Here is a 24913-nt window from a genome sequence, read left to right as displayed (position 1 = left end):
AGCAGTCTAGTGTTGATATCAAGAGAAGTTATAGTCCCACTCGCTTCTGCTTTAGTAATTCTGCCCCACCTGGAATAACTCTGTGTCCAATTCTGAGCATCAAAATTCAAGAGGGATACTGACAAGATGGAATGTGCTCAAAGAAGTGAGAACAAAGTAGTCAAAGTATTATCGAAGACTTTCATGACCGGAATCTCACAACCTCTGAGGATGTCTGTCATAGATGTGGGTGAAACGTTAGGAGAGAATGCTTCTGGAATAAGGCCATACAGTCTGGAAAACTCACAACCACCCAGTGGTCAAAGGTTTGGAAACCTGGCCTTTTCTGAAAACTTAAAAATAATTCCATCTATTGGCATTCTCTTTTTTTGTATCAAAGAAGGCCTGGTGAGCAAGCTGTACAAGGTTTTCTTGAGAAAGACGTTTTGCAAACTCTCGTATCTTATTTATTCTTAGTAAATAGAATTATAGCAATACTTTGCCAAGGAAACACAGCCTTTTGCACAAAAATTGGAAAAACAAAAATGCTATAATTAATGTTTTGTTACCTTCTGCATCTCCCGAAATCCAAGCAAATTCACCCTTTCTTGAAGCGTGGCAGATTTCTAAAATTGCAATGTCCCCTTTGGTGATATTATCCCCTGCTATTTGCTATAACACTTGGTGTGATGAAATTCCATTGCAGATTACTTCTCTTCATTTCTTTCAAAATAAATGTATCTGACATATACGTTGTGCTTATTAGCATTCATGGCATTTTCCAGTAGCATATGCGTTTGGGGAATCATTAGCAGCTTTCTGCGCCAGGACAACGTAAACCTCAAGAAGCAGGAAGCGTGGGCAGAAGAGAATAGAGATTATTTGGCTTCCCCCAATCCCTCATCAACTCTTGCAGTTTTCTTTAAAAGATGGGCTTTTGAGTCTTGCCTCCATTTTAATTAACGTCTTAATTGAAAACTACTACAAACAACAGCAACAACAACAAACCAGGATCCATAATCATTTTTCATTTTGTGCTGTTGCTGTTTGCATAGTTTGTAAAGAATCGACACCAGAGAGCAGCCCAAGTGACCCTCAGGAGAGATGATATTTAATTAAAGGTCAGCCAAAAGAGCATGAGAATGTTTGAGGATATTTTTAAGCAACTGCTTATGGAAGAGCAGCAGCTACAACAGGATTCAATGGTCTTGCTTAGCTCTATTTTTAGGCATTGACAAGACTGCCAATATTAACACTTTAAGATCCTGGTTATCCTGGACATGAAACCACGGTGCCGGATCCAATGCTAGTAGAAGGTCTGTGGCAAGAGAACAAAGGTGGGCAAATGGCAGCTATCTAGAAACCAGGGAAAATGTCTAGTTAGCCAAAGGGAGAGATCCAACAGTTTTATTGCTTTATTTCCCTTGGAAATAAAATCTTATTGTCTAAATTCAGTATTGTATCAATGTGAGAGCCAGCATGGCATACTGGTTTGAGCATTGCAAGGGGTTGGGGTGGATGGCAATAGCGGCTTTGGTTGCTGTGAGTTTTCCATGTTCCAGAAGCAATCTCTCCTGACGTTTCACCCACACCTATGGCAGGCATCCTCAGAGGATGGATGCCTGACATAGATGTCAGTGAAGTGACAGGAGAGAATGTTTCCGGAACATGGCCATACAGCCTGGAAAACTCATAGCAACCCAGTGATTCCAGCCATGAAAGCCTTCGACAAGCTATAGTGGCCTTTTCTATGATTGTATGATTGGAGATCAGGGTTCAAATACATTTAGTTGTGGAAACTTAATGGGTATCTGAGAGCAAGTTGTCCTCTCTTAGCACCAATGAAAGGCAAAAGTAAAGAAAAGAAAACCCCATAGTCACCATAAACTGGAAACAACTTGAAGACACACAACAACACTAACACCTGTAGAAATCTATGCCCTCTCTTGTGCGGCTTCCTAATCAATGTTGATATGGAAGATTACCTACACACCAGTGATTCCCATTCCCATAGCATTACATTGGACCTGGACACAACTCAGCCTTTTTGATATTAAAATGTGTATATTAAATTAGCCAGAGTTGATGCACTGATGAATGGGATGCAAGGAAGAGAAAGGATGTGGATCATTTTCTGGAGTCTAAAATCCAGCCTTCAGACACTTTTGTGTTTGATGTTAGGTCAATGTCCAGGGCTTGATTGAAAAATCCATGCGATTTTATGGAAAACTTGAAAAGTCACTGAATGGAAGGCGGAACCGGTGAGGAAATCATTTTGGAGAAGTGGAAATAAAACTTACATAGCAAAGACCATGGCATTGGATGTCCAATGAAAATCCATACTATGTAAAGCTTGCTTTCTGATCACTCTCAGAACATTTTGCATATAACAAGAGACCATGTGTGTGCTTCCAAGACGAATGGAGAAAGTGTTGCTTTGTAAGCCTTTCTGTAATAGCTGTCACTCTTCCGAAAGCTCCTGGACTCTCTTATTTATATAAAGCGTAAGGGACATCCCCCACAATCAATACAAAATGTAACTGGAGCTAAAAATTACACATACAAGATCAACATTTTAGAAACAGCAACATATTAGGTTTCAAAAACATAGAAAAACGATTCTGCATTTAGTCCTTGACTACAAAACCCCCCAACAAAGTCTTATACAAAACTTAAAACTAGATTTACATATAAATTGAGTATACTCTTTGTTCAGAAGCTTAGAAAAATAAGCGGCAATTATAACATTAAGCATGTTGACATGTTTCATCCGTCTTTCTATAAGCTACTTTAATTAATTTAAATACTTCCCATGCATATCAGAGTTTTTAGGTACTTTATCTGGCAACGTCTTATAAAGGAATGACTTATGATTGTAGAAGGTTTTCAAAAAAGGAGTGCAACGAAACAGTGAATTCATTTGTTAACTCACAAACAGGTTCTTCTACATGTCTGCTTTGTCTTAGCCACATCTACGCAGACATCGTTTTTTTTTTTTAAAGAGAAATGGAGAAAGAAAACGTACCAAAATCTGCAAAGACTGATTGACCAACGATGACAGCACCTTCAGGTTTCTTCTTTATGTATGTAGGTTTTTTTTGCGTAGGTTTTGTAAAATTCCCATTCTGTCAGTCATAAAATACAAAGAAATGTAAAAACATTAAAATGGCCAATCCATAAACATTTCATTTGTGAATGTAAGATGTATTTCAACATGAGCACATACACGAAACAATACTTTTTAGAGCCTTGTCTTTTCGAACCTTGATTTTATACTTCTTCACTAAATTTCCAAGTGTGGTTTAGAGTTTTATAAACTCTCTTTGATGCATTTATGTGTTTTCAGGATCTGCCGATCCTTTTATTATTAAGATTACATTCCAAGTTAACTTACAGTTTTGTAATATTAAAAAAAAATGTATTTCCAGCCAGCCATAAAAAATATCTTATGGGACTGTTAAAATGTCCACACATTCCACTCAGGGCAAACTTAGTGTGAATTCAATCAATTTGCTGAAAAACATATGAGTAAATAATATGCCTCTGCTAGGTTTCCCTGAAAGCTACAAAGCTTCTCACTACCTGATTTATAATTTACCAATTTCTGTGTTTCTTCCAGAGGATTGCACAAACAAACCTTGTCCTAATTAAATGTTGGGGAAATATAAGTTTGGAAAATGACTCCCATGTAAACAAAGAAAACAAATTCTCCGTAATGAATCAATCCATTGGATTATGTTATCTACATTAATTTTCTCAAATGCTAGACTTGTTTATTAACAACAAAAAGATAGTAGTGAAGGAACATGTACATACAAAATAGCAATTAAAAATAATGAAATAGTGGGCACTCCGTCTTTGACCATAGCGGTTATGCTTCAACAGCTAACGAAACAGCTGAAGAAGGCTGCATCAAGAAGTTCAGTTCTATTCTCTGACAACCACTGCATTGATGCTGAGTGATTTGTTGTTCTGTATAATTTCTTTTTTCTTACATGACCACTGTCTGAGCAATTGTTATCTGTGCTTTTCTGTACTTTTTGGCCATTCTGATTGCAATCCTCTGCACTCTTTAAGGGCCAAAATCTTGGACTTGGACTGGACAATGACTTTTCAATGCAATGCTAGCTTTGCCAGAATGTCCATGATATCTATGTTTATTAAAGGGACACTGTGAAAATACTATTGTTGACACCTTCTGCATGACACAATACTCAATGTTCATACAGTGAGCCCTTGGTCTCTGCAGGGAATTGGTTCCAGTGCAGATACAAAAAAAAATAGCAACTGAGGGTACATCTACATTGAAGAAGTTATTGTTCTTTTATTATAATTATTATTATAATTATATGACACAGCAAACAAGATCGATATGCTGGATTTCGTATCACAAAATCACAAGTCGAACACTTTCCAAGTGTCTAGGACTGGATGATGTATTTTCAGATGATGCGTGCAGATCCCATTATTATCATCATCATCATCCTCATCATCATCATCATCATCATCATCATCATCATCTTTATTTATATCTTGCCTTTGTCAACCTGGGGACTCAAGTTAGCTAACATCTATCCCCACCAGATAGTTTAAAAAGAGCAATACAAAAGTTTAAAAATAATTAAACAGTAGCAGTGTGGATGCAGTTTGACACCACATCACTGCCATGGTTCAATGCTATGTAATTCTGAGAGTTGTAGTTTTACAATGTCTTCAGTCTTCTCTAACAAAGACTACTGGTTCTTCACCAAACTACAAACCCCAGGATTCCATATCACTGAGCCATAGCAGTTAAAGTGGTTGACAACTCTTATGTCAAATAAGGATTCCGTTGATGTGACTTGCATTAGTCTTTAAAAAATGACACTAGATCACTATCTCTTGCCGCATTCAATAGAGACATAAGTGTCTCTTGAATTTAGATTAGCATATCTTTCCATTCCCTTCGGTGGACAGCCTTCTAAATAATCATCGCACTGATATTATTATGATCTAGTCTGCTCACAAAAAGGGTATTTAATTATATGCTTTTGAAAAAGACATCTTACTACAAGGGGAGAAAAAATCAGATGTATTTATGTGCATAAAATGCGCTCCTCTACAATTGTGGCAAAGGGGTTTTTGTATCTGTAGCCTTATCCAGTGGTCTCAGATGCAAACAGACACACCTGACCTAAGGCAGGATTCATCTATTTCAGCCAAGGATGGTTACATAACACATATAAACTGGGTTACAGATTCGTACGATATACCTCTAGGCAAAGATTTTGGTTCCTGTTTATGTCAACTCAAATAGGCATTTATTGGGAAATAGGTCATCAGCATGTGGCACATTTCAAGACATAGCTTTAGCTGGAGATGAGTTTGAACATTGACTATGCAAGTCGCATAACTGGGGTCTTAAGACAAATCTTATTCATTATAGGAGGATCTTTCCCAGCAAATGAAGTTTTTGATAATACACATATATTATCATATCAACTTAAACAGTATGAATATGAAAAATATCCAATTTTATTGAAGCTGAGAAACTATTATTGCTAGACATCAAGCAAAACAGGATCTTAAACTAAGGTCTGAAATTGATTTAAGATCCTGGCTTGTGTGGGTGCTATATGAATGAAATAATGGTGAATTAGAAACTTCCAGGTTTAGTTAGAGCTTGCTCAAAGAGAGGAGAATTGGAGTTACATACAATTGGAGTTAGATACAATCATTCAAGTTGGTTCATTGTAATTCAAAATTGGTTTCAATTTTAAACAATTATATCCAAGACAAGAGGACAAGAATGTGAACAACTTCATGATAAAATAAAGATGATTGCAGTAGCTTTGAAAATACTTTACCTTTTAAACTACATTTCACCATTAACATAGTGTGTGCTTTCATGTACTTTCAGGTCATGTGGAAATTATCATGTGGATTTGTCTTCTAAATATTGTTTAATTCCTACAACACTTCTAGGTCACCAAGGACACATTTGTTTTCACTTTTTTAAAAAACCCACTTTCAGAGAGATAGGGATGTTTGCTCTGTTCTCTCTGAGCAAGAAAAGAAAAGACTGTCCTTTGTTCCAGTAACAGATCAGCAATTTGTAAAGTATTTGCAGAAATGGAAAAGGAAAGGGAATATTGTGAAATGAGCAACCTTTATGCATCATATAACCAACTCTGCTCCTTGAAGTTAAACTACTCTTGGCTCTCCATATCCATGGATTCTGCATCCATGGATTCAACCACCTACAGCTTGAAAATATATTTAAAATATCCAAAAAGTAAACCTTGAATTTGATGTTTTATATAAGGGACATCATTTTCTGATGCCGTTTTTTTTATTTCATGTCAAAAGCATTGCACAAATTAATAAGTATAAAACTGATAAAATAAAGGAAGCACAAGCAGCTAAATAATTTTAGACCAAAAATGGGCAACAGCAACCGTAATGTATGTAGCTTTAAACAGTTCTTCCTCTATGAATGAAGCAGAGCATTTTGGGCAAGCATACAGATGATGAGTTGTTTGTTCTGCTTCACAATCGCACAAGGTGGAGAATTCTTCTAGGTAGTGCCATTTTACCAGGTTGTCTTTTGATCTGCCCACTACACTTCTGAGTCTGTCCAGGGACTTCCATGTTGCTCATTCTTGGAAGTCCCTTGGGGAGGGGAAGGGGGGGAGGGACCAATTGGAATTGTCTGATTTTGCTGCCCAAAGGGATATTCTTGCTTTTGCTGGAGGAACATTTAGAGGAGTTGTGGTTATCATGAAACTTTTCCTTGATTTAAGTCTACTGGGAGGAGGCTGATAGTCATACAGTGGGTAGCTTTCACAGTGTTCAACCTTATTTCTCTCGCAATTGGCAGCAACTTCCGGTTGCACATCAGGGGGGCAATGCCAGCTAGCTTATAGAGTCTATCAACAGGTGTAGGTTTGAGACATCCTGTGATTATTCTACATGTCTAATTCAATGCTATATTCACCTGCTTCACATGGGCAAACTTGGGTCAAACAGGGAAGGTATACTCAGCAATTGAGAAAGACAAGGCCAGGGCTGATCTTCATATTAATTTTGGGTCTGCACCCCATGTTTACCAGTAAGTTTCCACAAGATGTTATTGCGTGCAGTTACTTTGTGCTTGGTGGTTGCACAGTGTTTCCTAAATGTTAGTGTTTGGTCTAAGGTGATGCCGAGATATTTAGGGTGGGAGCAGTGTTCGAGCCTTCACAAGTAACTTTAAATTTTCTGTTGGCTTCACGATTATGCAGATGGAAAGAACACACTTGTGTCTTGGCAGGGATAAGCTGTAGGTGGTTATCTTTGTAGTAGCTGGAGAGATCTTTCAGGGCATTAGTAAGTTGGTTTTCGACTTTTGCTTATATTGTTAGGCCAAGGTTATCAGCATATATAAAGCTCTTTGTGAGTGGTGACTGTGGCTGATTGTTAGTAAAGATGTTAAACAAGGTCGGTACAAGAACCTTGCTTTGAGGTAAACCATTATTTTGCCTCCTCCATCTACTTTTCCTGCATTAAAACTCCTTCTAGGAGAGTCTGGATAGATTTCGTAAAATCATGGTACCGAGTAATATGGTAGACTTTATGCAGCATTTTCTATGTTGTACTGTGTCATAGGCTGCTGTAAGGTCAACAAAAACTGCTTTTAGGCCTAGAAAATGTCTTTTCAAATGAAGAAATACAACCATAAATAACTTCTGATCACTACCTCTTTTGAAACAAGCCCTATCCTGGAACTAAAAATTGCTTTAGAGATAGTGGCAGGGCATTCAGTGGCAAGAAAGACAACAAAATACTGCACTATGTCCCCTTTCCACAAGATTTCTATAGTTGCGCATGAGCATGAAAAGAGAGAGGGGGAGGGATGGAGGGAACAAGGAAGGGACGGAGAATTGTATTATATAAAAAAAATAAGAACAACCACACACCTGGCACACTGGCCCTTCCACAAAGACAAACTAAAAAACTCTGATCCAAGAACGGTACAGAATCATAAGATCTTTCCCTCCTTTAAAACAGATAGCTTTGTTACTTTTTGGCAGCCACTTTTTAATATCATGCAGTAAGTGGAACGATGTTATAAAATGTAATTCAAGCAACCATTCCTCCATTTTTTTTTAAAAAAAAAGCCCCAAAATGATTTGTGCTTTTGGTATGCAGATTCAACAGGAGGACTTAATATATTGTGACAGAAAGAGAGCACAGAATCAATGAGGAATAATGACATCAGTCTGGAAAAAGGGGGACTGGTGGCTGGCAGGAAATCAAAAACAACTGGCACACTGTCTTAAAAAATAACACACAAACACTTGAACACATGGAGACGTATCCAACCATGTCATACTGTTGGTGCAAATAATGCTGTGCACAGGCACAACTAATTATGAATAAAGAAGGAGAATCCAATGCAGTTTACAATTACAGTGTACCCTCGCTACTTCGCAGTTTGCTTTTTGCGGATTCGCTGTTTTGCGGTTTTTGAATAAACACTAAAATAGTATAAATCATAAAATAATATTATAAATCCCTCTTTCTACTTCCTTCCTAAGGAGAAGGAAGGAAGAGAAAAGGAGACTGAAGCAGCTTTGTTTTTGCCTCAAGCTCACATGCTTAAGAGGTGAGGAAGGGACAGAATCTCTACTTGCCAGTGAGATTGTAAACAAATATAGCGTCCCTACTTTGCGGATTTTAACTTACCACGGGTGGTCCTGGAACAGAACCCCCGTGATAAGTGAGGGAACACTGTATACAACTGCTTGAAAAATAGTAGCACATCTACAGGCCTTGGAAAAATGTGTGCTAATGCTTGCACAATTTGAAAAAAGCCCTCACAGAACTGTCAGGACCCAGGCTGCAGAGCACCAATAACCTTACACAGAGGCCAGTCTCTATCTAATATCTTTATTAAAGAAATATATAAAATCAATAAAAACAAGTGAAGAATATAGTTCAGAAGCAGACCTTTCAGATAAGGCCAAATATAGTCCAGAAATGTATTGTCCAATATAAGATATTAGAGTTCAAAGTGGTAATCCACTTGACCGAAACACACACTTTGCCAAGCAATAGTGTGGGGAAATAACAAAGTCTTTATAGTCCAATGAAGCTTGACAACAAGGCTGGAAATAAACTTGATTCTTGACTTGATCCAAGACTTAAAACGAGGCAAACATGAAGCATGAAACAAAGTCCGTGGCAAAACCGTGAGACAAGGCAAGACTTGAAACTTGATCCGGGAAGCAGGGAACAGGGATTACGAAGTCCACACACGATCTCTCTCCTCAAGCTGATCAATTGACTCCGCAAAGTTTCCCTTGCGACAAACACCTATATTGGGTCTCGTTTTCCCGCCAACAGAACTCTTTCCCTAGAGAACGAGAAACGAAACCCAACTCTGTCCAGATGCATGACTCCTTAGAATTTCCCAAGGGAAGCAGACCTAATCAGCCATTTGTTTGGCAGCGATTCTCAGGCTTCTGCGATTAGCCTCCCTGGCTCCCCTATCTTTAGCATAATTTTCCCTCCTGGAAAACGGGGGGGGGGGGGGGGGGGAGTTCTGCCCAAGGCCTGTTTGGCTGAATTCTTGAGGGCAAACGTCAACATCCTGCAGGTGAAAAGGCTCCGGCTCTGGCTGAACCGGCGAAAATCCCATGTTTTCCTCTTCGTCTGCCACAATAGTACTAGGAACAGGACTACAAGGCCCATGAGTCATCACAAGAACTCTGCTTTCACACCATTTTTTCTCTCTTTTACATTAGACTTTGGACTTCTGATTTACTTAATCAAATTGATTTGTTTCCTCTTGACATTTTATTCCTCTCCTGATTAGAAATTACAAGACCTCAGCTGGCTTCGCAGTTTGCCACTTGACCTCTGAAAGCCGACAGATCCTTTCCATTTTGCAATGCAACAAGCTGCATTGCAGGGTCTCCCTGGGAATTAAGTAGCAAGGCAGAAACGTCAACCATTTTCCAAACCATCTCCCCTGATTTTTTTCCAATAGGGGAAAAAAACCAGCCACGTTTGAATGGTATAGATCCCTGGAGGCAACAAGGAAAATGTACTATGTTGAAACATTTTTTTCTATGTAAGCCATCATGCTGACAAATTAAATGCCAGTAAATTTACACAACAGATGACATCACGACAGGAGTCCTGTTAACACATACATTAAAAGCAGACTGAGTGGCTTAATTGGCAGTCAAGCTAAAATTCTGCAGAGGGAGGAATCACCGCAAAGCAATATTCACATGTTTGGAAGCAAGGCTCAAACGATTTGCTATCATGAGTCTTTTCACCAGTACCATCAGACCACTGTTGCTTCTCAAGTCTTGAAAACACATACATTACGAAAAGTGTCTTACCTGATTTTCCCATATTTCAAACTGAATTTGTTTGTCATTTGATACCGTTGTGAGAAACAAATCTGTAATAATACAATGGGCAGAAGTCAGTAGAAGGCTAAGACCTGCATTAAATTATATTTCACTTGGGCATTTAATTCAACCAGACAGTTTTCAGCTTGAGATAATTATGTTAGCTCAATGGGTATTGAAATGCACAGCTCTTGTTAGAATCCCAACACGCTTCACTTCACTGAAACACATATATAGAAGCGAATTTTCCATGTAACGCCAAAACAGATACTGGTTGGGGTTTTTGTGTGTTTTCCGGGCTGTATGGCCATGTTCCAGAAGTATTCTCTCCTGACGTTTCGCCCTCACCTATGGAAGGCATCCTTAGAGGTTGTGATCCCGGCCATGAAAGCCTTCGACAGCACATAGATACTGGTTGCTTTTTGGAGATGCATTCTAGTTCTCTCCATGACTTCAGACTCTAAGGAAATTCTAGTTTTCATTACAATCAAGATGGCAAATTCTTCTTTGTCCTTGTTACTCCCTATCCCAGCTGGGAATCACGATAGGGCCTGGTTACCAGTTTCTGATTTAGAAGGCTTGTCAAGCTTATTTGCAAACTTTGGTTTTCATCAAAACCAGAGCTCAGGGAAGAAATTAAAAGGGAAGTTTTCAAGAACAAGAGAGAAATAGACAATATACGTTACAGGCATGAAACAACAGTACAAAACATAGCTGATGAGCTACTTCACTGTTTAAAGCTATAGTCCATCAGACAAAAGGACAGAATTCTGTTTTTGTGAGCCAAGTGTTTTAAAAACGCATGTAAGGAGACACACAGAAGGGCCATCCTTGTTTTTCTCACCAGCATCAGATATGCAGAAGTGTCTTGTGTCTAAAATGGAATATTCCTTTATCCAACTGTCATAATTATCTATTCATTCAACCCATGCTTTTTTATATTTCAGTTTGAGAATCTATACACATTAGTAGTCATCATAGTATTCTTTGCCTTTCCATTTTATAGTTGTTGGCAGATGACAAGTGGTTGGATCCTTAGGGGCAAGTGACCATGTGCTCCTGCAGTTTGCAATACGAAGGAATGCTGAAACTAAGACAAGTCAAACACGCTTTCTGGACTTTAAGAGAGCTGACTTCCAAAAAATGAAGGAATTACTGAGCGGCATTCCATGGACGCCGATATTAAAAAACAAGGGAGTTAAGGATGGATGGGAGTTTTTCAAAAGTGAAATACTCAAGGCGCAAATGCAAACAGTGCCAACAAAGAAGAAAAATAAGACAAGTGCAAAGAAGCCAGAATGGATGTCCAAAGAACTTCTAACTGAGCTAAAGCTCAAAAGTGACATGCACAAGAAGTGGAAAAGGGGAGAAATCACCAAAGAAGAATTCAAACGTATAGCCAACACCTGTAGGGAAAAGGTTCGCAAGGCTAAAGCGCAAAATGAGCTCAGGCTTGCCAGGGACATAAAAAAGGCTTTTTTGCTTACGTTGGTAGAAAAAGGAAGAAAAAGGAGGCGATAGGGCCATTGCAAGGAGAAGATGGGGTGATGGCGACAGGGGACAGGGGAAAGGCAGAACTACTTAATGCCTTCTTTGCCTCGGTCTTCTCACAAAAAGAAAGCCATCTTCAACCTCAGCAACATGGAATGGACGAAGGATTGGGGGAAATCCAACCCCAAATAGGGAAACAAGTTGTCCAGGAACACCTGGCCACTCTAAACGAATTCAAGTCGCCAGGACCAGATCAGCTACATCCAAGAGTATTGAAGGAATTAGCGGAAGTTATTTCAGAACCACTGGCAATTATCTTCGAGAGTTCTTGGAGAACGGGAGAAATCCCAGCAGATTGGAGGAGGGCGAATGTGGTCCCTATCTTCAAGAAGGGAAAAAAGAACGACCCAAACAATTACCGTCCGGTCAGCCTCACATCAATACCAGGCAAAATTCTGGAAAAGATCATTAAGGAAGTGGTCTGCGAACACTTAGAAACAAATGCGGTCATTGCTAATAGTCAACACGGATTTACCAAAAACAAGTCATGCCAGACTAATCTGATCTCTTTTTTCGATAGAGTTACGAGTTGGGTCGATACAGGGAATGCCGTGGATGTAGCGTACCTGGATTTCAGTAAGGCCTTTGACAAAGTCCCCCACGACCTTCTGGCAAACAAACTAGTAAAATGTGGGCTAGACAAAACTACGGTTAGGTGGATCTGTAATTGGCTAAGCGAACGAACCCAAAGGGTGCTCACCAATGCGTCGTCTTCATCATGGAAAGAAGTGACAAGTGGAGTGCCGCAGGGCTCCGTCCTGGGCCCGGTTCTGTTCAACATCTTTATTAACGACTTAGACGAAGGGTTAGAAGGCACGATCATCAAGTTTGCAGACGACACAAAACTGGGAGGGATAGCTAACACTCCAGAAGACAGGAGCAGAATTCAAAACGATCTTGACAGACTAGAGAGATGGGCCGAAACTAACAAAATGAAGTTCAACAGGGACAAATGCAAGATACTTCACTTCGGCAGAAAAAATGGAAATCAAAGATACAGAATGGGGGACGCCTGGCTTGACAGCAGTGTATGCGAAAAAGACCTTGGAGTTGTCGTGGACAACATGTTAAACATGAGCCAACAATGTGATGCGGCTGCTAAAAAAGCCAATGGGATTCTGGCCTGCATCAATAGGGGAATAGCGTCTAGATCCAGGGAAGTTATGCTCCCCCTCTATTCTGCCTTGGTTAGACCACACCTGGAATACTGTGTCCAATTTTGGGCACCACAGTTGAAGGGAGATGTTGACAAGCTGGAAAGCGTCCAGAGGAGGGCGACTAAAATGATTAAGGGTCTGGAGAACAAGCCCTATGAGGAGCGGCTTAAAGAGCTGGGCATGTTTAGCCTGCAGAAGAGAAGGCTGAGAGGAGACATGATAGCCATGTACAAATACGTGAAGGGAAGTCATAGGGAGGAGGGAGCAAGCTTGTTTTCTGCTGCCCTGCAGACTAGGACACGGAACAATGGCTTCAAACTACAGGAAAGGAGATTCCACTTGAACATCAGGAAGAACTTCCTCACTGTGAGAGCTGTTCGACAGTGGAACTCTCTCCCCGGGGCCGTGGTGGAGGCTCCTTCTTTGGAGGCTTTTAAGCAGAGGCTGGATGGCCATCTGTCGGGGGTGCTTTGAATGAGATTTCCTGCTTCTTAGCAGGGGGTTGGACTGGATGGCCCATGTGGTCTCTTCCAACTCTACTATTCTATGATTCTATGATTCTATGAAATGCCTTCCTTCTTCATAAACACAATCCAAAGTAAAATTTTACTACTACCTAAACTCTATTGTAGTTAACACAAACACTTTACGAGTGCAAAAGTCTACCAGTTTCAATGGTTAGGCAATGAAATGCCTACCAGGAAAATTTACAAGCCATACCTAGAACTCTGAAATTAATTCTTTATTTCTTTGCAAGCGAATAATGTATGTGTGTGTGAGCACATACATTGACACACACATAACCTCTACTAACCCTACATCAAGTGGCTAAGGCTTTTACATTTGATAACTGATGCAACTGCATATTGAAACTCAAAAATATTCTTATGGCAAAACAAGCTCTCATATAGCGGTGCCATAAAAGCCTTGCTGCAGCTTCATTTATTATGTTAGCATAATAACATATGTCAGTTATTTTACACAGTTAATATAAATGAAAAGCCCTAAACTGATAATTTGCTTCATCTAGTTTGTAATATGTATTTAATCCTTACACATGTTTAAATGTGAGCACTGAGATTGATATGGCAGCAAATTAAAGCAGCTGGGTGTCTAATACAGCATTGCGAGAAAATCCGTTCTAAGGTCCTTTAAGGGCAACATAAAATAGAATGCACTATAATGAAGGTTAAAAATAAGTTAAAATTGATCAGCTTTTTGTTAAGGTACAATACAGGGCGGAGGATGCATCTCTATAACCAGAGCACCGCCACTGGATGCACCCTTAAATTCTTAAAATCTGAGCAGATTTATATAAAGGCCATAAAATATCAGAAAAAAGAAAAAAGAACCCATACATCAGAATAAAATAAAGAGGTTCCTTACCATTTGGGAACTTTTTTGTAACAAAAAATTTAGAAGTGTACACTCAATTTGTAATTTTTGTTTGAATAAACTGTGTAGTTTTTCATGTAAAATCAAATCATACATAGAATTTTCTATGCTCCTAAAGAAAAAAAGGTAAGATGTTCAACCGGCATAGGGTGCTAATCTCCCATTATACAAAAATCTGAAAATGTCATGTCCTAAAATTCCCCAAAAATCTCTCTCCCCCCCCCCCCCACTGCTTCAAAAATTCTAGAGATTTTACATCTCAAATCCTACCTAGAGTAGATCCCATGAAATCAATGAAACTTGCCTATGAATTTACCATTTAGCAAGTGATTTCATGAGTCTACTCAAAGAATAGTAACTGGATTCAAATCTACAACAAGATGGCAAAACCCAAAAGATCTGTGTGATCAAAGAAACCTGCTCAATGTCATATGTTATTGGTGAGGGATTGAGAGAAAAACCACCGGCACAAAACCATCCATGGTAAAGAAGGTTCACTCCAAGAATGTTGCTGTCATTAGCCCTAAAACAACAGAAATGTGTCCACTGCAGCTATCTCAAAGATCTCTAAGTAAAACCAAACTTTTTCTCTGCTCTTTCTTTCAATATCCAAGTGCCAAGCTGAAAATGACTTTAAAAAGAAAACTCAAGTATTGCCAGTTGCCCTTGGAAGCACACAGCAGAGACTTTTCAACAATAGAGAGATACATTCTCTAAAGATATTCCCCATTGTTTTTGAGTCCCAGGGTAGTCTCGGAAGTGTTCAGAGTGATACCGATATCTCTTGGGTTTTACTTTCTAAATGTGGTAGATTAGGCTTCAGAACATTTGGCCATACAGATATTGGACTCCCATCAGTCACCACAATGAAGAGGATAGGGTCAAGATAGTGGAAAATTACCCACCAAAGCAGAGTTCAGACAAGGTGGAAAGTTCAAAAAGGAAATGCCTAGTAACAAGTTGGCGCAAGAGGGGGGACACAGGAGGGGGAATTGGTTGCTGAGGAAAAGCTGGTACAGGAATACTAATAAGACATTGTGCCAGATGGGAACCGAAGGAAAAGATAGAGATGAGGCACAAATCGGAGAAATAGCCCCAAAATAGCCTGTGAGCATGCTCAAGGTGTTGACCATAAAACTGAGCTGCGTTTGGTTTTGTGTGGCACTTTCTTCTGTTCACCCAGCAGGGTGATTGGATCAAATAAACCTGTTGACCCACTCCTTGCCTTCAGTGTCTGATTGAACAACAGCTCTGAAAGTTTGGGCTACTTAGTAATAAAGGGACATGACAGCATACCCCAACAGTAAGACATGTCCATATCCAATAGGGATTACAGGACTTCGAAGTCCAAAAATATCTGCCTGCAGCAGATCTTCAAACAGTCTTACTTCCATGGTATGGTTGTGGCAGAAGAAATGAGGGCATTGCTCCTTCAAATAAGAATTATTCTGCCCAATGAAATGTCCTTTCAGTTCCTGTATTTTCAGCATTGTAATGTGAGAAATAAAAATTGAACACTTATCTTTGCTCCCTTGGTAGCACTGCCTGCTCCTTTCCTTTGAGTACATACATTATATGTCTAAATGCTTTCCTGAAGTTTAAAGTCACTGCAATGCAAGATACTTGGATGATTTTTCTCACTGAAGGACAAGCCTCTCATCTGCCTCCCCATAGTTACCCCATTTGTTCAATGAAAGATGAGGTTCCCTTCTCTTTACTGTTGAAATGGAGGCAGATCAAAAAGTAACTTAACAACCAACAGCACTTCAACTATGTAAAATTTGTTTCAAAGAACATCTCTACAAAATAAAAGGAGCAGAATAGTAATAAGCATCCTCAAAACAAATACAGACAAGGTTTGCTTTTCTTCAAGCCAACCGACAATACAATGGCTGTAATGTCAGGCAGCTTAGCAATAAAACAAAGCATGTGTTTAGCTAGTTGGTGTGTGGGAGGAATAAATGTATTGTTTAAAAAAAGGGAGAAAGAAAAAGGGTGAAACTAAAAAGAGCCAACAGATGATAATTTAAATGTATAAAGGGTTTACTGAGTTAACAATGCAGAGTCTCCTATAAAGACAGACGCCTGTTCCATCTCCTGTAATGTGTTTTGCCTTTCCCTCTTCTCTTAAGAGGAGATTGGTTTGCTTTGCTCCTCTTTTGTTTTCTGGAACAAGGCAAAGGAAATAGAATGAGAGATTTTTCAGATGTGTCAGCCTTAAACTTCCAACATAAATCACTTAACTGGCTCCAAGCTTAGGACAAAACTAGAATGTGAGAATAAAACTGCTTATTGCAAAGCAGTTTGGGAAGCAAGTGGTATCCATCTTCAATTTTAGATACCCTGAGAAGGCAGAATGACAGTGTAGACTTATATAATTTAGTTTAAAGCAGATAATGTGGATTATCTGATTTGATAATCTGGATTATATTGCACTGTAGAAGGGACCATAGTCATGTTTTATTTATTTATTTATTTTTCAAACTTATATGCCGCCACTCCCCTAGGGCTCGGTTAGTCAGGAATCCAAAGGAATGATGTAACACCTCTGAGGAAGTATATTTAGTCTATGAAAATTTATGCTACCAATTTCATTATCTCCATTTCCGAGGTGCAAGAAATCCTTTACATACATTTAGAAGGCCACATATTTTTCATTCCTACACCTTTATGGGGAAATCTTAGTGGATCTTGCATTGGGAATTGTGCAAATCTTCCATACTGAACTGCACTTGTTTAGCTTAAAATATTTTTTGCCAGCTCTGTTTGTATTTGACCTTGATTTGGCTGTAATTTAAGCATTTTTTCATTTTCCATTTAAAAACAAAACCATTTTATATTGATCTGCTATATACAGTTTTACATTGTTTTAAGACAGTGGTTCTCAACCTGTGGGTCCCCAGGTGTTTTGGCCTACAATTCCCAGAAAACCCAGCCAGTTTACGAGCTGGGGACCCACAAGTTGAGAACCACTGTTTTAAGATCACAAGCCAATTTGGTAGTACTTGTTAACATAAGACAAAGTACTAGAAACAAACAATACATAAAATAGGCATGTTTCTTAACTATTTAATTGAGGTGCTTGTAGGATGCATGCAATGATTAGTGGAAACAAGTCCAATGGTTAATGGGAACAAGTCAACTTCAAACTACATCTAGGAAGCTGCCTTGCTTTCAGTAGCCCAAGTTGATATTAGATGCCATTTGTGACTGACATGACACACTAAATTAGGGCTTTTCTGTAATAGGAACAGCTTTTCTGTAATAGGAACAGCTTTTCCTCTACATAGACACACCAGAGACAGAGACTATGAGAGCTATACAAGGTCGTGATAGTATAGGTTAAGCTCATTTTGTAATAATAATCTGTAATTTCTTATTTCAGGTAAACACTGGTTGAGTCACATCCCTAAAATTGTGAAGGCAAGATAATAGCCAATGATCTTTGGCTGAGGGCACGGACTGGTGGATTTTTCACCTCCACTTCCCACCCACTTCAAATATTAGATTACAATGCCATTTTGCAAAGTGGTTTTGAAGACTGTCTGAGTTTCAAAAACATAAGACGATGTACTTGGAGAGAGTGAAGATGAAGAAACGCCAGAATCGAACTCTTTAGGGTTCTCAGCACCTGAGAACCTCCTTTGAAGGTTCACCCTACCTTCAAAGGGGAAAAAATGTAAAAGGAATATATCTTTGAGTTTATGTTAGATATTCTTCTTCTTGAGAAGCAGCTAGCTGACGTGCTTCCCAAACACAATTTTAATTTCCCGTATAATTTGGAGAAAGCAGAGGCAGATTTCAAATTGTCTGCAGAATTGTTTTTGCAACAATAATTACGGCTGTTACATTTGGGAACAAAATCAGAACTGTTGTATTTTTACTTCTCTTACATCCCTTCTTATTGTTAACTGCTTAAAAACAATATGTAAAAACAGTGTGTTAAAATTGCTTTTTTCAGGTGAGTGGTACGGAAAATTGGATGAAATGTTTACAATTTATTATAGTCGATGAATTGTTATTTCATGTTTTAAAGATATGAAAGTAATGGACTTTTTACATTTAGAATTTAATTCTTTTTCATATTTCCCTAAAGAGAAAGCATATGAAATAAGATGTATTTTTTTCCAATCTACTTTTTTTGTGCAACATTCTCTACTTCACTCCTGAATCCTGACGAGTGAATGGCTTTCATCCAAAGATATATATTTGCCAATTTTAATGGCACATGCACACATGCAATACAATTTTTCTACCCTTCTTCGAGTTTTGAACTGCTGACCTGTGCTGTATGACAAGCTTTTCCAAACCTCCACCTCATTTCCAAAAGCATTTATGTACTCATAAATCCTAGAAATAAATTACCACCTTCCTCGCTGGCCAATAAAGGCTCTCAGCAGTTTACCAAACAAATAATTTAAAGCACGCAGAGAATAAAATAATGTCATACACCACCAAGCAAAGGCTTCACCATCTAAAAATAAATAAATAAACAAACTACTTTTAAAAAAGCAGCAGGAGATAACAAAGTTCAGTTTACTGTGTGTACAAACACCCAGCCTTCGATTTGCACTGCAGGGATTGATTAGGTTGAAAATGTCTGCCATCAGAGAAAAGAAAAATCTAAGTACCTTATATACTACATATAAGAATCACTGGTTGCCCTCTCCCCTCTTTGGACGAACTTTCTAGGTCCTGCAGCCTTAAGAAAGCTCAGAACATTCTTGGGGATCCATTTCATCCAGGATATTCTTGTTTTGAATTACTGTCATCTGGCAGATGGTTCAGGATAACAAAGACAAGGACAAACAGACTGATAGATAGCTTTTATCCTTGAGCTGTAGCTATGTTGAACTCCATGGTTTCACACTGATGTGGCATTGGGTGGTTGGGGTGTGGAAGGAGGGGTGTGTTGTTTTGTGGTGTGTGCTGGGGAAAGCATTTAATTTAAACTTATTTTATTTTATTCTAAATTGACCTCATGTATAAGTCAAGGGGCAGGGTTTTGACCAAAATTGTGGATTTTATTTTATTTTTTCATGTCAGAATTGGCCATCTGCAAGGACACTGCCCAGGATATGCCCGGATGTTTTACCATCCTGTGGGAGGCTTCTCTCATGTCCCTGCATGTGAAGCTGGAGCTGACAGATGGGAGCTCATCCCACTCCCTGGATTCAAATCACCAACCTTTTGGTCAGCAGTCCTGCCGGCACATTGCATCACCGGGGGTTTCTATGGATTTTAATATGATCTGTAGATAAGTAGAGGAACATTCTGTAGAGAAAGGAAAGTATAATTGCTCTCCAAGGCATTCAAAAAGGCCAGAAGCAGTGCCACGGTGTAAAGAGTAGAAGGGTTGGTGCTTCTTTGAGGTCCTTCTGGGATGGAGTAAGCTCTTGCCTTTCATCATTCTAGTCAGAGAAGGAGATGGTTCCTTTTTTAAAAATAAGATTTAAGATGCAGTTCTTCTCATTGACCCACATGTTTTGGTTGCTTGTTTTTTGTCTAAAATTTCTAGACCATATAACATGACATCCTCATTTCAGATAAAGTAAAGTCACAGTTTGTCTGAGGCTGGAAGACATGGCAAATTCGGGTTAAACTAAACCAGAAATGAAAACATTATCTACGGTCAGAGGGCATAGGAACTCGGAGGGGGGTTCATCTTTCTCTCTGAATGCTAGACTACAGCATTATGTCTAAAGTAGTCCATCAATAAGCCCATTTACAGATGGGGACTTCAGAGGGAATATCTGGCCTCAAACCATCTGGCGAGTTCAACACTATCCAGCCACTACAAAACCAACAGTTGAAATATTGCCCACTGACCCAAGGAAATCCTCAGCTGAATGTTCAATGTTAAGCACAGCTTGCTCTCAAACTATACAATTAACTACATACAAACACAGCCCAAAGAGACTATATTTCAAAGAAATTTAAGACACAAGACTACTGTTGATTTCAGGTTTTTATAGCAAAGCTTTAGAACAATATTTCAAACTTTGATAGATTTATGCCATTAAGTATTAAACACTGCATCAATAGAGATTATATTGAGCATAGCTAACTGCAACCTATGGACAATACAGGCAATGCTTGTATTTTAATTCTGAATTTTTCATTTAAACTTATAGGCATTAATTGAATTCTTTGCAGATGAATTATGTTTCCAATTATGCTGATCAACTGGGATTTCTCCTCTCGGATTTTCACATTTAAAGCATGGCGCCAAGCACTGGAAAGATCATTTATTCTGGGTGTACAATTTGTAGTTTTGCCATGAGCTACGGAAGAAGCCTCACTCCACACCAGCAGGCTTTAGAAATTCATTATTTTTATGTTCAACACTTCATAAGCTAAACATTATTATAAGAAAGCCAATTAACTTCTCATTTACATTCTAGATCTGATTCTCTCTCTCTCTCTCTCTCTCTCTCTCTCTCTCTCACACACACACACACACACACACACACACACACACACAGAGAGAGAGAGAGAGAGAAAATATCCAAACATAAGCAAAACACTAATCCTTTGCATATAATCTAACTGTATTACTCATGGATCTAATATCTATCTATCTATCTATCTATCTATCTATCTATCTATCTATCTATCTATCTATCTAAAAACCAACTAATTCTTAATTATAAGGAAAGAGAAAGAGAGAGGGATGTCTCATTAAAGTATGTATCCTTTTAAAAACAGAATATTTTCTGGGTATCCTACAGCACATATTTTAAAATGTAATATTAACAACCCTCATGTCCCCATTCACTGGAGGCAGATGAAAGTCTATAACATTGGAAAAGCATGAGGTTATGGAAGGTTGCAGTAGAGTAACAAACAAGAAAATGAAACATAACACTTCCCAGTACTAACACATTGGGGGGGGGGGGGGATAGCTATTGGGAGGGGGGCAAAATGAGAGCATTGCCTCCTCAAGCAAGAATTCTTCTTCTCAACCCAAATGTCATTTTCCTCCAGCCTTCAAATTTCTAACACTGCAAAGCGCTAGAAATTGAAAATTGAATGTTTATATTTACTTTCTTTACAGTCCATCTGTAATCTTTCCTTTGCCATTTCTTTACTGAATGCTGAATTGAAACTATAGGATACTGCAATGTTAGAAATTTGGTGAGCAAAGGACATTTTAATTTGGGAGAGAGCCTTATTATACCCAGTGGATATGTGGAGAGAGCCCTCCAACTGCGGGGTCACCATGGAGAGAAGAAGGCAGTATTGAAATCCCTGCTTAGCCATGGAAACCCTCTGGGTGACCCAGCCTGAGGTGAAGGCTATGACAAACTACCTCTCATCAAATTCTGCCTCATTTTCTATGTTACATAAGGTGTTTTATTCAGTGTGGTTTCAGAAGCCAGGAATCTTACAGGCTACCAGAAACTCACTTCCATTAGCAACCGGGATTGTGGCCTAACATTTTTTTTAAGTGTGTGGTTTTGTGTGATTGTTCTTTTCATCTATTTTATTTAATTTTGGTATTTGCTGTACTTTTTCATGATGGACTTGGAACAGTGCAGGACAAATGCACAAAATGCTTAGAATATTGCTATGATGCTCTATTTGTACACAATAAAATCAATGAGCACAACACACAGTAATTTCTAGCAGGAAAGCTTTGTCGTCTCATTTGGGAAAACTTTGTGCAGGCCTGTGTTCAGAGCCCTTATAACTATGTGTGACCTCCGAATACGAATCAGTGAAGTTACTCTCAGTGGCCTGGAATAAAAGTTCAAAAGGCACCATGGGTGTGAAACAACAAAGAGCTGGGCGGCAAAGAGGAGAACAGGCATTTTAGAGCAAGCATTTTCATTTTTTTGGGAAAGTTACCCACTTGGCCCTTTTGGTTCCTAGCCTCTTTACATACAAAGTATGGATTCTGGGAGTACAATGTTTGCATCTAGAATTCATTGAGCTGAGTTAAATCGTCTGTAATGAAGGAAAATAAGTACCGTAAATGTCACATCCTATATCTCCTGTTGGAATAAATTGAAGCAATGGGTGTCGGGAAGAGAGCTAAGTGGTTGTCTGCAACTATTTTACTCAACAGCAGTCAATGTAAATTTTAATGTGTGCTTTTCTTTTTAAATCTCTGTCACCACGTAAGCACTGTGCAAAGGGATAAACTGATGTGCTGCTGGCTGTTTGTTCAAGGGATGTTAGGGGCTTTGCATAAGAGACTCTGTGAGGAGGCAGTGGAGGAAAGACAGTGCAGGAAAAATGGTGGCAGTGACTCTGCCCTGCGCATCACTAATTGTAATGCAGGTAGCATCTCTCGCAACATGAGCAATAGCACGGTTTTGTTAACTAGCTCAATTCCTTTCTGCCTAGCAAAAAATATGGTAGTTGCCCAGTAGTTTATAAGCCACCTCCTCAACTCCTTTTCATTACAAGATGGTATGAAACAAAATACAAATTCGGCTTGCAGACCAATAACTTTACGTAAGAGGCCGCCAAAGACAAATTAAAAATACGGTAGGGTTAGATAACATTGGAACCTGGAATAAATTTGCAATGCTTTCCCATAAATACCTTGCAGATTTTGCTCTATATTCATCTTTTTCTTAGTGCCCCATCTGCACCCAGGCTGCAGAATGCTCTCTGCAAGGAGATTTGGCGAAGTATTGCCATCATTACTATCATCTGGACAGAAGGAGAGGTTGGCTCTGTTTTCCCAAGCTCTTAATGGCAATTTAAGCTTTTAATTGTGCTTAATAACAGTCATTACTTTGGTCTTTATAGTACTGTTGTATTTTCTTTTCTTCATTTTAGTGCTGGTTAATTAGCTTCACTTGATTTTAATTTTCCTTTCGATGACTTTTGAAAACTTTATGTACCATCTTTGAAGCAATTACTGGGCAAAGGTGATAGGAATCTTTTCAACAGCAAACCTATGTTTAGAACTCAGGCACAGTTTCCACTATGTATTGTAGTCCCCTGCAACTGCTGCCTTTTAGAAGATGGTTCCATGCAGATTTGCTCAGAAGGGCACTCCTTTGCTTCGATTGAGGCATATAGTTTTAAGTAGGCTTTGTATGCAATGGTATTCCCCATAGTAACCTATGGTTGCGAGAGCTGGACCATCAGGAAGACTGAGCGAAGAAAGATAGATGCTTTTGAACTTTGGTGTTGGAGGAAAATCCTGAGAGTGCCTTGGACTGCAAGAAGATCCAACCAGTCCATCCTCCAGGAAATAATGCCCGTTTCCTCACTGGAGAGAAGGATACTAGAGGCAAAGATGTATTTTAGCCACATCATGAGAAGACAGGAAAGCTTGGAAAAGATCACAATGCTGGGGAAAATGGAAGGGAAAAGGAAGAGAGGCCGACCAAGGGCAAGATGGATGGATGGTATCCTTGAAGTGACTGACTTGACCTTGAAGGAACTGGGGGCGGCAACAGCCGACAGGGAGCTCTGGCGTGGACTGGTCCATGAAGTCACAAAGAGTTGGAGACGACTGTGTGAATGAAGAAGAAGAGGCTTTGGAGCGGCCTCCTTGTGCTATTTTTCTATCTGAGAAAACATCTCTTTAGGAATCTCAAGGTCTTCCTTCCTGACTCTATGGTCAACTTCTGATAGAATCATTCTAGAGGAACTACAAATGCCTAGAGAAGTGTTCTATCTAGGTCCTCCAGCACAATTCTACAATCAACTGGTGAAAACATATCAATCAAATCCTCAAATAATGAAATCTGCAAAGGTCAAATGCACAAATGTGGAGGTCCAACTGTATTTGGAAAAACCACAGGTGTAGCTGGGAGAAAAAGGAGGAGCTTACATTGGCTTGGATTCGAGATGACTGAATGGAGATGGTTGTGCATAAAAGAAGATAAATTTCATTAAAAATACAATGATGCTTGGTGAGATAGAAGGCTGCTGGGGAAAAAGGAAAGCCATTACAGGTGAAGGGACTCAGTCTCCAATCCTGAGTTTGCAAGATCTACGCAGAGCTGTTGACAACAGGGTGACTTGGTGGTTTCTCATTTATGAAGCCAAATTGATGGCAATTTAAAACCATCACCTCCTAAGCATCTTTAGAGGTAATAGAATTGGATTTTACACAGGTCAACAGAAAATAACATCAGCCTAGTAAGCTACTCATTATGGGAACATGTGGTCCTATTATTTTCAACTTCACAGTCTCATCACTGTGCCCAGAGCTGCCCTGCATTTGTAGCACTAAGGGCATAAAAATTAGATACTCTATGCCACAGAGATATTTATAGAGGAATCTACTGAGAAATTTATGACAAATTTAGTAGTAAATATATCTCATCCAAATGATGTTACCTTCTGGCTATGCAAGGGGTGAAGGCCTATGCAACAGGTGAAGAGGAAATGTATTAATGCGAATGTGTAAATATCCTTAGAGACTGATCTGATCCCTTCTGTACCAAATCGTTCAAGCTCTCTTAGGTCCTAAGT

The 24913-nt window shown here is 39.1% G+C and overlaps 1 protein-coding gene across 1 annotated transcript in view; it reads right to left on the bottom strand.

Moving 5' to 3' along the window:
- Nucleotides 1–24913, bottom strand: part of itfg1 (integrin alpha FG-GAP repeat containing 1) — a 157564-nt gene that overhangs the window by 108281 nt on the left and 24370 nt on the right. The window contains exons 7-8 of the mRNA XM_003222926.4: nucleotides 10353–10414; nucleotides 3005–3104 (exon numbers count right to left, since the gene is read on the bottom strand). Coding sequence (XP_003222974.2) covers nucleotides 3005–3104; nucleotides 10353–10414 — 162 coding nt within the window. The remainder of the gene's footprint in view (nucleotides 1–3004; nucleotides 3105–10352; nucleotides 10415–24913) is intronic.

This window comes from Anolis carolinensis, unplaced genomic scaffold (assembly GCF_035594765.1).
Source record: "Anolis carolinensis isolate JA03-04 unplaced genomic scaffold, rAnoCar3.1.pri scaffold_9, whole genome shotgun sequence".
NCBI classification, from domain to species: Eukaryota; Metazoa; Chordata; class Lepidosauria; order Squamata; family Dactyloidae; genus Anolis; species Anolis carolinensis.
Note: the sequence above shows the minus strand (reverse complement) of the source record. Positions and strands in the feature narration are given on the sequence as shown.